Genomic DNA, 14,929 nt, shown 5'->3' with positions numbered 1-14,929 from the left:
GTGGAATAGCCCCTCCAGCCCTTCAAGCCGTGCTGCCCAGCAATTCCCAATTTAATCCTAGCCTAATCAGAGGACAATTTACATTGACCAATTAACCTACTAACCAGTATTTCTTTGACTGTGGGAGGAAACCGGAGCCCTGAGAGAAACGGGGAGAACATACAAACTCTTTACAGGAAGAGGTGCAAATTGAACCCAGGTTGCCTGTACTGCAAAACATTGTGCTAACCACTATGCCACTGTGCCACCTCAATGACAAAAGTCTTAGATAGAGTGGATAGTGGGCATCAGAGGAAGTACAAAGTTGAAGATTTCAGCATCAGAGAGCAAAGAGTGAAAGAGAGGATGGCAACCCGCAGAAACACATTTAAAATTTGTTTGTTCATTATGTGCCCAGTTGAATGACGTGGGCGATCAAGGTCTTTACATAACAATGACTGTTCTTGGCAAATTTTTCTACAGAAGCGGCTTGTCGTTGCCTTCTTCTGGGCCGTGTCTTTACAAGATGGATGACTTCAGCCATTATCAATACTCTTCAGAGATTGCTTGTCTGGCATCAGTGGTCACACAACTGGGACTTGTGAGACGAGAGGCTGGTGCATACGACCATCCACCACTTGTTCCCAGGGCTTCATGTGACCCTGATCGTGGGGCCAGCAAGTGCCCAAGGGTGACCAGCAGGCTAGCAGATGGAAGGGGCGCCTTACACCTCCTTTTGTAGAGACCGATCTCTACGTGAATACCCGTTCATTTAAAATAACTTGGAAGAAGAAGTGAGGAAAAGCAATTTGAACAGCGAACTGACACTGTGTTTAGGGCAGCACAGTGATGCAGCAGTTAATGCTGCTGTTGTAAGTTAGCAACTTTTTCCTCGGCTTACAATGGTTAATACATTTAAGGTGATAGGAGGAAGGTATGGGGGGGTGCTCTCAGGAGTAGTTTTTTTTGCACACAGATAATGCCCTGCTGGGAATGGTGGCAGAAGCAGATAAATTAAGGACATTTAAGAGGCATACGGATGAAAGAAGAATTGAGGGCTATGTGGGATGGAAGCATTAGATCGATCTTGGAGTAATTTAAAAGGTTGACATAACATTGTGGGCTGCAGGGCCTGTACTGTTCTATGTTCCACGTTCTTTATGCAAGGCAAAAACATTTCAATCATTACACTTATCTTATCACTTGCAAATTTCATTCTGCTTTTCACAGAACTTACCTCAGTGGTAGTTTTATATGTTTTTAACAGGAGTGCAGCCCTGGTTTCAAGAAAGGTCCACAGTTTAATTTCATTATCCCAGCTTACAGGGAAATCAGAGTTTCCCAAGGTGAAGATCTTATCGATTACATGCTCTCGAACAAGATGTTCTTTCAATTCATCTGCAATTAAACAAATCATGTTTAAAGTACATTCAAACTAAGATAGGTCAAAATCCTAGAGGCACTAATTCAGCATAAGGATAACTTGGGCTGATTATATTCTGAGCAAGAAAACAGTAACGCAGTTGGATTTTCATTATTTCTTGTTCCTTTCAACATTCCGCAAGTAGTAGAGCACAATCTCATTTCTGAGGTTTGAAGTAGATACAATTGAGGGCACAGAGCTTGACTTTGTTCCTGGATTCTCTCTTTTACAACTGTACCATCTTCAACTGACTATTCAACTGAGGAAGCAGAGTTATCTCCCGTCCATTTAAATCAAGATTCCTTTTCAGTCTTATGGAAGGGTTCCACACCTTCTTCCAAGCGTGCTCTGCAGACTTTATCACAAATATAGTCAAAACTGCCCAGTGGCTCATAGGCAGCAGCAGGGTTATGCGTTGTGCAGGAGGGGTGAGTTAGATTGACCAGAGGATGTCAGAGGTAGTGAATCTGTGGAACTTGTTGGCACTGATAGTTCTGGAGGACAAGTCATCAGGTATATTTAAAGCGGACATTGACAGGTTCTTGATTAGTAAGGACGTCAAAGGTTACAGGGAGAAGGCAGGAGAAATGGGGTTGAAAGGGATAATAAATCAGCCATGATGGAACGGTGGAGCAGACACAATGGGTCAAATGGCCTAACTCTGCTCTTACGTCTTGTGGTTTGAGGGGATGATGATGGGGAGACAACATTATCCTCAAACATTAAATAAATTCCTGATATTTGGGACATCATTGCTATTGGCAAGTCCACACAATGGGAAACCTGGCTGCACACAACAGGAATGACAATTCAAAGATGCTTCAACAAATACGAACTTTGGAATCTTTCACTCCATTAATTATCAACAACAAAGATGAAACTTAACCAAAGGACTACATGACAATAATGGAATAGACAGCGTGTTGAAAGGTTCTACCCCTCTAAAGGTCAAGTGCAATCTACTTTACTTGAGATCAGATCCCTGTATGAAGTAATCATGAAATAAAAGATTCAAGGATCACCAACTGCTCTTAATAGTTTTGAAAAAATACAATTAATCTTCTGAAATCACCGTGATTAATGATCTACCTTGCATTACAAAGGCAGGGGCAGGAAAAAAAAGCCTGTATTTCTCACAGTCTCATTTGTTATGATGAGGACTACAGCAGGCTTGAGGATCAGCACCTCATCTTCCATCTGGGTATTTACTTATACTTTTGAGATAGAGCACAGTAAACAGCCCTTCTAGCCCCGCAAGCCCGCACCACCCAATTACACCCATATCTCCAATTAATCTACTAACTCTTATGTATTTGGACTGTAGGAGAAAACCCGGAGGAAACCCATATGGTCATGGGGGAATGTACAAACTCCTTCCAGAATATATAAACTCCTTATAATGTCACATTAACACCAGAACTCGGGTTCAATTTTAGGACAGAACCTGTGTTCCTGGCATTACACTAACCGCCGCGCTACCATGGTTGTTGCACCTGTCTGACTCAGTACTGTATTTTAAACAAAGGAAATCTGCCGATGCTGGAAATCCAAAGAAAACAGAGACAAAATGATGGAGGAACTCAGCAGGCCAGGAAGCATTTATGGAAAAGAATAAACATTCGACGTTTCTGGCCGAGACCCTTCATCAAGATTCATGACTGGTCCAGATGAAGGGTCTCGGCCCGAAATGTCGAATGTTAAAATTTGTTTTGGTTCTGTACGTGAGATTTTCCATATCTTTGGCTTAATGGGAGGGCATAGCTTATAGGGTGAAACTAATGGACAGGCTCTCTAGGCAGGCCCTGGGGTTTACTATCTGCAGGATGATGAAAGGTACCTAAAAAGAGCAAACATTTCAACTGAGTGTCTGTGGATAAGCTGTTTACACTGGTCATTGTCCTGTAGGCTAGGATGAAATCTGGGGCTTGCTGAGAGGCACAAAAGACCGGAAAGGTCTGTTTCATGCTGTAGCTCAATAAATAAATAAAATGATCTTAGAGCAAAGATACAAAGAAGGGAAAATAGGAAGTAATACCTCAATCTTAATCAGACTCATGTTTAATATCACTGGCATACCACATGAAGTTTGTTGTTTTGCAGTATAACAGTGCAAATCGTAACAAAAAACTATAGATTTTAATAAGATGTATAATTATTAGTGCAAAAAGAGAGCAAAAAATAAGTAATAAAAAGCGTAGTATTTTTCAAGGATTCATTGTCCATTCAAAAATCTGCTGGCGGTGGGAAGAAGCTATTCCTAAATCGTTTAGTGTACATCTTCAGGCTCCTTTACCTCCTCCTTAATGGTAGCTTGAAATCCAGAGTAACACACATAAAATGCTGGAGGAACTTGGCAAGTCAGGTAACATCTATAGAAAGGAATAAAATGTCAATGTTTCAGACCGACACCCTTCATTCAGGAATCTTGAAGGGTCTCAGCTTGAAATGTCGACTCTATTTCTTTCCTATGATGCCGCCTGACCTGCTGGCTGAGTTCCTCTGGCATTCTGTATGTGTTACTCTGGATTTCAAGCATTCGCAGCATCTCCTGTGTTTGTGTTAGGAAAAATTGAAAATTGAAAGCACTGCTTTCACACAAAGGAAATTTGAACCACTTTCCCCACAAAATTATAGGCATTACGTTAGTTGATTTTTTTTTTAAAACATCAAAAATCATTTTTGCTGGCGTAAGGTCTCAAGAGTAGCAATGAAGATAAAGATCGATAGATGGAGTCAAGATGATTATCTGCCAAATCTGGGTGAATGTCGCAAAAGGCTCAGGAGGCTGAGTAAATGAATCATAACCGATGTGAACCCAGAGACAAAGATCCTGTTCCAGCTAACCTCCTCAGTTTCCTTGAGGCAGTAACCCCTCCAGGGAACCTTCAGATTTACAAAAGGCATTGGCAGAGTTTCTCATGATCAGTAATTAGTCAAACTCAGAGCAGTGCAGATTCAAGGTGAACATGATGTTTGAAGAAGGTGGGTGAAGAGAGAAAAGAAAATATGCAAAAGCATGGTTATGGCAATGAAGGGATGGAGAAAAGAGTGGTAAGTGGGGTTTCCTGGTTTGTAGCGTTGGGAATATTAGAGCTCATAAATGTAAATATCTTAGACTGAGGAGCTTACGCAAAGCGGTCACATTTCCTCATGAGCTACCTGTGATGCTGGCAGTGGGGAGAGATGAAAGCAGTACAATCAGTGGCTAAACATAGAATGAATTTGGCAAAATAAGCAAGGAAACAAACAAATGCAAGATATAATTTAATGCAGAGAACTGTACAATATTACAATGAAAAAATAAGGAATACATGCACTTGATGAAGGAATATTATTTCGCAACTTTTAAATATTTTAAATACTCTAAACAGCTTCAGAGCAAGACAGTTTTTAAATGTGCCTTGCTGTCATGTGCAAATTTGTACAGAGTAGTCTTAGAAAGAGCAATCAGATAATGGAATTTTAAAATTTGTGATGCATTGTCACAGGGCAGGAGTGAAGAACACACTTCATGAGGATATAAATTAAATAATTACATCCCTTCAATGGGTAGTCAACACTGCCCAAAACATTACTGGCTCCAGCCTACCTGCCACTCAGGACATACTTACAGAAAGGTGCCAGAAAAAAGCCAGCCAAATCATGAAGCATCATATACTCCTCCACCCCCCCTCCGCTCATGGACTGTTAGTCTACTCCCATCAGGAAGGAGGCTATGTAGCATCCATGCCAGGACCACCAGACTCAAAAACAATTACTTACCCCAAGCAGTAAGGCTAATCATCACCTCCACCTGCTAACCCTCCACACCCCCAATCATCACTACTTTATCATTTCCTGTCAGTCGCCTTATGTACAGACACTCCTGTGTCTAGCGTCACTTTATAGACATATAATCAATCTCTGTATATAAGCTATCTTATGTATTTATATTTATTGTGTTCTTTATCTAATGTTGTTTTTGTGTTGCATCAGATCCAGGGTAATAATTATTTTGTTATTCCTTATATTTGTCTACTGGAAGACCAAGGAGCTGATTATTGACTTCAGGTGGGGGAAACGAGAGGTCCATGAGCCAGTCCTCATCAGGGTTTCAAAGGTGGAGAGAGTCAGAAACTTTAAATTCACTTCAGAAGATCTGTCCTGGGTCCAGCATGTAAGTGCCATCACGAAGCAAGCACAGCAGTGCCTCTACTTCCTTAGAAATTTGTGAAGATTTGGAATGACATCTAAAACTTTGACAAGCTTCTATAGATGTGTGGTGGTAAGTATATTGACTGGTTGCATCACGGCCTGGTATAGAAACACCAATGCCAAAGTAAAATCCTACAAAAAGTAATGGATTCAACTCAGTCCATCACTTGTAAAGCTCTCCTCACCATTGACTACATCTACATGGAATGTACAGGAAAACAGTATTCATCATCAAAGGCCTCCACCTCCCAGGCCATGCTCTCTTCTCACTGGTCCTATCAAGAAGGTGGTATAGGACCCTCAGGACCCACAACATCAGATTCAGTAACAGTTATTACTCCCCCCCCCCCCCAACCATCAGGCTCTTGAACCAGAGCTTCACTCGCTCAATCACTGAACTGTTCCCACAACCTATGGATTCACCTGTAATGATCCTTCTGCTCATGTTCTCAATATTATTTAATTATCTATCTATTTATTTATTATTGTTTGTTTTGTATCTGCGCAGTTTGTTGTCTTTTGTGCATTAGTTGTTTGACTGTCCCGTTGGGTGCAGTCTCTCAATGATTCTATTGTGTTTCTTGGATTTATAGTGAATGCTTGCAAGAAAATTAATCTCGGGATTGTATATGGTGACATATATTTACTTTGATAGTAAATTTACACTGAATTTATTTAGGATTTTGATTATAAATGAGGTTCTGCTTTGCCCAATGTGCTCCCTTCCATGCTCAAGAAATGAACATGTCATCTCAACGCGAAGCACACTGCCAGGTTTGTAATGAAAGGTCAAGTTAAATGATGTACAGAGCCCAAGATTAAAAATTTTAAAATTTTCAATATAGGGGCTAACAACCGAGGTCCATGCTGTAGGGCTAATTTGGGCTTTAAATCTGGAAAACCAGAGCTGCTACAAGCAAGTTATCCTATGGAAATATGCTTACCTGAGCTCAAAGTAAAGGGGACCAGTAGCACTCCTCCTGAGCAAGCAAATAAAGAATGCGGACCAGTATCACTCTCACTAACCCCCGTGTAACAAGGATTAGCCCTCAAGTATTAATCCTCAACAATAACGATCCGTTACGCACAGAGAGGATCTGTATTTATTGGTAAGTACCTTTATTATCTCAACTAACAAGCATGTGAATTTCCAGACTAGTGAGGTCAGCTGAGAAGACCATCAGGGTCTTTCTTCCCACCATCACGGACATTTACACTACACGCTGCATTCGCAAAGCGAACCGCATTTTGAAGGACCCCACACACCCCTCATACAAACTCTTCTCCCTCCTGCCATCTGGGAAAAGGCACCAAAGCATTCGGGCTCTCACGACCAGACTATGTAACAGTTTCTTCCCCCGAGCTATCAGACTCCTCGATACCCAGAGCCTGGACTGAATCCTTACTGCCCTATTGTCCTGTTTATTATTTATTGTAATGCCTGCACTGTTCTGTGCACTTTATGCAGTCCTGGGTAGGTCTGTAGTCTAGAGTAGTTGTTGTTTCTTTCTCTCTGTGTTGTTTTTTCCGTAGTTCAGTCTAATTTTTGTACTGTGTCATGTAAAACATTGTCTCATTTTTACTATGTACTGTACATAGCAGTTATGGTCAAAATGACAATAAAAGTGACTTGACTTGACTTGACTTGACTTGTGTGCACACTCTCTAAGTAGTACCTCAGATTTACAAAGGGATACGCAAAGCAGGATCCATTAGGGGTGCATTGAAATATGGAAGGAGGATTCAATAATAAGTAAAATGAAGAGTGTCATTGGGTGATGTTACAAAGGTAGAAACAGGCAGTGGAAATTGATGTGGTCTGGAAGTCATCTCAGAGTCAAACATAACCTGAAGATCATGAACAATATGGTTCGGTTTCAGACAGACGACTGTCTGAGGGTCAAATGTGTTGGCTTATTACCAATTTATGACAGTAACCAAAGATAATGACATCAGTCTCTAATGTTTTGTGGGAAATTTCTACTTACCCAGTCCAGTGTTATAAGCACAGCAATTTGGAAGGAATTAGGGAGGTCAAGAAAATGCTATTAAGTTATTTTTGGAGCCATTATTGTACATTTGGAAAACCGCCGTGACATTGTCTGATGCCGCCAGGGCGATGAATGCAGATAAGAAAATGTGTTGGGTGAAAAGAGTCCTCAGGGAGAGTCCAAAGGGAACAGTAGAAAAGTGAAGATATTGAAGGTGATTCTCTGGCTACAAATGCAAAATATGAATGCAACCATGGTGTAAACCTAACACACCTGGTCAACTGCAAAGAGGCACTTGAAGAGAAAATGACAAAATTGAAGATGAAATCATTCACACTTGTCCTGTATTTTTCCAGTTTTAGATTTGGGAAAATGAGGTTTATTATCAGGATTTGTTTTATTTATCACACGTACATCAAACCTCCAAGAAGACCACAACCTTGTCATAGTTTGGAAGCTTACATGCCTCAGTGACCCAGACAGCTGTGTAGGCTGGAGTCAGGACTTTATGCTTTGGCTCTTGGTAGGGTCACCAATGCCAAACAAGTCAAAGGGTAGAGGACAGAGCAAGAGTGGTCCACCAGTCCTCCGGGCTTGAGGGTTCAGCTCAGGGGTAAAAACTCTGCTGTTTCCGTAACGATTTTGTTTGACCAGTCAATGAAGAATCCCACATCTGAACACGGATGGCATTCCTGAGTCTCCACACAGGACTTGCATGACAGACAATAGTGAAAACTGAGAGGAAGCTACTGACATGATGAAGGAAGTCCTGAACACAGCCAGAGATGGAGGAACTTCATTGCTGCCTTAAATGCCAATGGCATAATGGGCAGTAAGTACATTGAAATATACAGCAAAATGTGTCAGTTGCTCCAAAGATGTGCTATGGGCTGCCCGCAAGAGCTGCTGAATGTTCTGGCGCCAACATAGTATGCCCACAATGCTCGGCAGATCACAACAAACAACAAAAGCACAGCAGAACAAACCCCATTCCTCCCTGCCACCCATACACATACATGATCCTCCACACCAGGACAGGTCATCTCCAGCTTCCAAATGACTCACAGATTTGCAGATTCACAGAGTAAGCACCTTGAGATAAATACTCTGAGGCAGAACTATTGTAAGAGGGATCATCTGCCTGGCTCATCCTTTGTTGAAAGTAAATACAAACATGGGTTTCACTATTAAAGTCTGATACAACTAACAGCTGGAATCCAAAATTAGAACAAAAGGGGGGGGGGGAAGCCCATAAATAAAGAGCAGGTTACTCAAATCCTTTTAAAGCCTTTTACTTGAAAAAAATAGATAACACTAACAGGAAAAAGGACAATATTAATAGCAGTTCTCAATATATCTGAATGACAAATCAAAGTAGCCTTTTAGCAATTACTGTAAAGGTAATAAATAAAAGAATTTGCCATCCTTACTGCTGACCCAGTCCTACTTAGGAAAATCTGAGAACTAGCAAAAGATAGTCATTGATGACTGAGGTAAATTATGTGAAGAGATGCAGATGAGCTAGAGCATCATTATACATCCAGAGCTGGCCAATGCCCACAAAGACTTGTCAGCAACAAGTTCAAAACCTCACTGATGCTGTAGATCATATGAATTGCTTCATGGATGATCTCACTTCAAGAATTTATTGTAACTCATTCAGATTTTCCTTGTAATTCAAGAGAGTCAATTTGAGTCTTCTCATTACTGACTGCCTCTGAAGTTCAACCCTGTGCCCCCATTGTGAGGGGTAGAAATGGGTAAGGCTGGCCAACTGTTGAAGCTGTATAGGGAAATCCCCTGTGCAGAAACACTGATGAACTCCAACCACACCATTGAGGAGATGGGAGGTCATCAATGGCCTATGCTCTACTGGGAAATAAGGGCTCACAAAGAAGAAGACTGGCTCCTGACAGGGTGACACAGTGGCACACCTCATAGAGCTGCCTTGCGGGACCAAGCTGGACCTCCAGGTGCTGTGTTCCAGTTTCCTCTCACATCCCAAAAAAATGTGTACATGGATAGGGTAATAGATATCTGTAAAATGTGGATGAGTGGCAGAATCTGGGGGTGGGGGAGGGAGAGAACAAGAGAAGAGTAGGTTAGGACAGGATTGTAGTAAACACGCTTGCTAAGTGCTCAGTGTAGACTTGGTAACACAAATGGTCTGTTTCCATGCTTAATCTCTCTACGATTCCACTGGTCTAGTCATATCGAGATCCACGCCCACACCCACCACCGCACAATGCAGGAGTTACCTTCAGTCATGCAAAACACCCGGAGGAAAGCCAACAGCTGGGCTGAGATTGGAGGCTCACTGCAATGCAGAGCAAACACACTGGACCTGAGGGAAGCACAGATATATCAGAGATTATAATAACAACAACAACAACTTATTTAGAGAGCACTTTTCACATAGATGATGTAGTTCAAAGTGCTTTACAATGGGATAAAGTCCAAACATGAAGAAAACTAATAAAAAAGATGTTAGCAAAAAGCAAGGAATAGCTCATTCCTGGTGTTTAAAAGTGTCAAGTGAGTCTGCATCCCTTGTAGTTTTACGTATTGAATTTCACAGTTTAGGAGTGTGACATGTCAATTATCTTTTGCCTCCACTACATTGGTGAAATCTGCCATAAATTGGGAACCACTTCATTGAGTGCCTCTGCTCCATCTGCCAAAAGCAACTTCAAAGTGGCCAAACATGTTAATTCCCGTTCCGACATCTCGGTCCATGGCCTCCTATTGTGCAAAGATGAGGCCACCCTCAGGGTGGAGGAGCAACATCTTATATTAAATCTTGGTAGCCTCCAACTATATGGCATCAATTTCAATTTCTCCTTGCAGTAAAATAAATTTTTCCTCCCCCTCTCTGGTCTTTTACCTCTTCTCACCTACGAATCGCTTCCCTTTGGGTCCCCACCTCCTTCCCTTTCTTCTGTGGTCCACTCTTCTCTCCTATAGGAATCTTTCTTCTCCAGCCATTGATCTTTCCCATCTACCTGACTTCACCTATCACTTGCCAGCTATCCTCCTCCCCCCCCCACCTTTTAATATTGGTGTCTTCCCCCTTTCTTTTCAGTCCTGAAGAAGGGTCTCGGGCCAAAACGTCGACTGTTTATTCATTTCCACAGATGCTGCCTGACCTGCTGAGTTCCTCCAGTATATTGCGTGTGCAGCTTTTGCGGGATTATTTAAATTTAAGAGACCGGCAGAAGAAAACCTGAGAGTCTGAGCAGGGTTTTAAAATGAAAGCAATTTTGTGATGTACTCCGGTCCCATCATCAGCTTCTACAATGGCACTAAAGCTGAGCAGTCTGATTATATCTCCCCTGTAATGGCGTTAGATTTTCACTCTTGCAGCTCACGATAAAGTACCAGTAGATAGAACAGAACATCACTAAAGGAGGATTCAACTCAGCTATTTAAGTTAATAGATAGTAATCTAGTTGGGCTGCATTATTAATGTACAATCTAATGCAGCCGATATCTAGTAATTAAGCTTTCAGTGTGTGTGTTTGTTCTGCTCTGGGAATTGAAAAAGTGAGAACTGAACCCAAGGAATACTGATCATTATCCTTTTTGGTGATTTTTCAGTGCACCCCCTGGTACTTTTGTCCTGCAGTGCAATGCCACTTTCTTTTAGCTGGGAAACAAGATGAGAGATCTTACAGCTTGAGTTTGCTGTAAGTGGTATTCCTGTACTCAGTTAACAAGAAGTAGAAAATAATCAAGCAACAAACAATCTGCTGGGGGAGCTCAGCAGGTCGAGCAGCATCTAAAGGGGGAAAGAATTTGTTGAAATTCTTTTTGTAAAAACCTTGCATCAGGATCAATTAGGATTCCAGCTTCTGTAGCCTCTTTTATGTCCTTGGAAATACCAAGATTAATCAAATCAGTGAGTGAGGAGTGAAAAGAGAACAGTTGTTGTTAAGGCTTTATTGTAGAGCAATAGGACACACGTCATGCTTGGTATAATGATTTCTTATTGATCCGGGCAGAAGCCATGTGGAAGATTGGGACATTCACAGGAAAATCTTTCTCATAGAGCACGGCTATGAACACCTTGGCTAGTCAAGGATTTTACACAGTGAATTTGTGATCAGAGGAAATTGTACTAGACATTTTTTTTTTGTTTTGGGGCACTTCTTGCTTTTAACCAGTTCAGTTTTATCACTGAAATCCACTTCAGCTGGTACTGCTATGTACAAGAAAACTCCACATTTCTTTGGACCTAATGAGATATTAAAATGAGGGAAAATGAAAAACTGTCCACTTTCAAATTAGCCAGAATTGGTGTCAGAACTTGATATTAGGGGAACCAAGATGACTTATCCCATTAATGCCATAAATAATAAGGCCATAAGCCATCCAGCCCACTGAGTCTGTTTTGTCATTCAATCATAGCTGCTTTATTATCTCTTTCACCCCATTCTTCTGCCTTCTCTTCATAGTTTTTGATGCCCTGACTAACCAAGAGGCTATCAACCTCTGCTTTAAATATATCCTATGACTTGGCCTCTACAGCCGTATGTGGCAATGAGTTCTGCAGAATCACCACTCTCTGGGTAAAGCAATTCCTCATCTGTGTTCTAAATGGATGCCCCTCTATTCTGAGGAATAATATGACTTAGGCAAGGATGAGGTCGATTCAGTGTTAAGTTTCATCTCTGTAAGGTTGTCTTTTGGAGTCACACAAAATGTTCTAAAGCACGTAGCATTTTGGAGAACAGGTTATATCTGCTTCCTTTATTAACTGTTACTTTAATTAGTTGTGATACATACTCAAAATGAAAAGGCACAGCATGTTAAAAAAATGAACACTTCTTTCAGGAGAAACACAGAATCTTTATGGTGAATACAGCATTTAATTTGTTCTGACCAATTTAACTTACTCGAAGTTTCAGAAATAATACAATCCTCGCCCAGCAGAAGAACCTAGATTGCACTTAAAGCTTGGGGAAACAGATAGTTGGTGGGTAGAAAATGTACTTTGTCAGTCCATGGAAAGCCTGAATTAACCATGTCAAAGCTTTGTGCATCAATTTAGAACATACATAAAGAAAGAAAAAGTCTTCAGCTCCTCAATTTACTTCCAGTTTCTCTTTTATTAATTGAAGTACATTCAGCCTATTCACCTAACATTATAAATTAGCTCTGAATCATGGAATCAGAAATTTATGGCACAGAAGCCACTGACTCTGCTCATGGTGTCCACATGCCCAGTTGAGAAAGAGGTACTCAGACTAATTAGAGTTCCTCATTCTCTATCAGACCAAAGACACAAAAGCAGAATTAGGCCATTCGGCCCATCAAGTCTGCTCCACCATTCCACTGTGGCTGATCTATTATCCCTTTCAACCCCATTTCTCCTGCCTTCACTATGTAACTTTAATGCCCTGACTAATCAAGAACCTATCAGCCAGTATCCTTGCCAGTTATGGCATGTGAACCATCCACGGACTTACTGAACATGATGAGAGTGTGCAAACACACCAGCAGCTGTTAGCGAAACTTAGTTAACACATTCCTGGTTGTGGAACCTCAGGAAATGCGAACTGAATTACCTAAAACTTATTGGCCTCCTTGCAAGCGGTCATTTCTATTCAGCATATGTAGGACACTCAGTTTTACATACTTCAGTGAAATCTCTCACAGTCCTTTGTCTCCAACTAACGATTACATTTTAGACAATCTTTCCTCAAAGCTAATCCTTATGGATCAGTCCTGCACCTTCTTTTATGCTATCAGATTCTTTCTGCAAAGTAGCAACCAGAAATTACAGATGTGGTCAAAGGAGCTTTGAAGTTCAGTTTCATTTGTCACAGGTATATCGAAACACAGAGAAATGAATTGTTTGTGTCAATGACCAACACAATCTGAGATGTGCAGTGGACAGGCCACAAGTACCTCCATACTTCAGGCACCAACATAGCAGCTTATAATTTATTGGTCCTAACCCATACCTCTTTGACACCTGGGAGGAAACTGGAGCACCTAGAGGAAACCCGCATGTTCAGGGGGAGAATGTACAAATTCTTTACTGACAACAATGGGAATTGAACCACGTTCTTAACAATGGCACTGTAAAGTGTGGTGCTAACCACTAGACTACCATGCCAGTGAGACCTGATTTCCCTGCCTTGGCCGAAATCCTGAACTTCCCATTATCTTCCCATTCCCCCACGAATGGGCCACATCTAATCCCATGTTTAGAGAGATCGTAGTTCCCTATTTGTTGCCACCCACTTAGCACAATTAAAGATGGTGACTTTCTGAATTTACTGCTGGCAGAAGCCTTATCATCAGCCATTTGACAAATTGTGGCTGTTTTGCCCATGGGTCTCCACTGATTAAAACCAATGGACAGAGGAAATCATGGGAGGTGCAGATTTGTAGTTGGAACACCTCACCAGCAAAATTGGAAAATGAATGCCATTGAAGTACATTAAACAATTCATAACTGGATATTTCTTTAATGATGGAAAAAGTAAATATACTATTATTATATATACTTTTCAGAATAAACTGAATCTGTTTGCTGTAAAAATTAAACTGCTGGAGGAACTCAGAAGGTCAAATATCATTTGGTCAAAACTCTTACATCAGACCTCTGCTTCCGCAGTTGCTGCCTGCATGACTGAGTTCCTCTAGATTCCAGCACCTGCAATCCCTGTGTCTCTGAATTTGTTTGATCCCAGTATAGCAAATGTCTCAGTTGTAAAGTATTTAAACTTACTTTCAAACCCCCTACAGTCTCTCTTCTCTGCATCTCTATAATCTATTCCAGACCAACAAGCCTCTAATTTAGTCCTATTGATCTTCACTAAAGTAAATTGCTCCACAAGTTACGGTTGTACCTCCAGCTCAGGGATTTTCCTCCCTGCCACACAAATATCTTCACCTCTCTTCCTCCATTTCTTTCTCAAAAAATACTGGCAATGTCAAAAATATCCCTGAAAAATAAATGCATGAGTAAACTTTCCCTGAAACCATATATTTTCTAAATTCGCACTATTTGATTTAATTGTGAAATCCTTTATAAGTCACCATACAGATAGAAATTCATGTCCGAGGAGTTGATAGGCGACTGCTCTCAGTGTCCGGAGACAATGAGTGGAGTTGGAGGGAAGATCACCCTGGTGAATGAAGGTGCTGGTGGAGGGACTGGCTGGGGCTCTGGTACTGCCTCTGCCTCACGCCGCCAGAGACATGGGCTCTGCTGAGTTTGCACGTTCTCCCTGGGTTTCCTACTGATGCTCCAGTTTCCTCTCACATCCCAGAGATGTACAGGTCTGTTGGTTGGCTGACCAACGTGAAGTACATAAGAACATAAGATATA

At 41.3% G+C, this 14,929-nt stretch overlaps 1 protein-coding gene across 7 annotated transcripts in view; it reads right to left on the bottom strand.

Annotated features, from left to right (window-relative positions):
* The window catches only part of setd3 (SET domain containing 3, actin histidine methyltransferase), a 167,679-nt gene that overhangs the window by 12,634 nt on the left and 140,116 nt on the right, over window positions 1-14,929 (bottom strand). For all 7 annotated transcript variants that reach the window (XM_059962375.1, XM_059962352.1, XM_059962356.1 and 4 more), the window contains exons 11-12: window positions 9,846-9,931; window positions 1,217-1,377 (exon numbers count right to left, since the gene is read on the bottom strand). In XM_059962375.1, the coding sequence (XP_059818358.1) occupies window positions 1,217-1,377; window positions 9,846-9,931 (247 nt within the window). The remainder of the gene's footprint in view (window positions 1-1,216; window positions 1,378-9,845; window positions 9,932-14,929) is intronic.

The sequence above is a fragment of the Hypanus sabinus genome, chromosome 2 (assembly GCF_030144855.1).
Source record: "Hypanus sabinus isolate sHypSab1 chromosome 2, sHypSab1.hap1, whole genome shotgun sequence".
NCBI lineage: Eukaryota > Metazoa > Chordata > Chondrichthyes > Myliobatiformes > Dasyatidae > Hypanus > Hypanus sabinus.
Note: the sequence above shows the minus strand (reverse complement) of the source record. Positions and strands in the feature narration are given on the sequence as shown.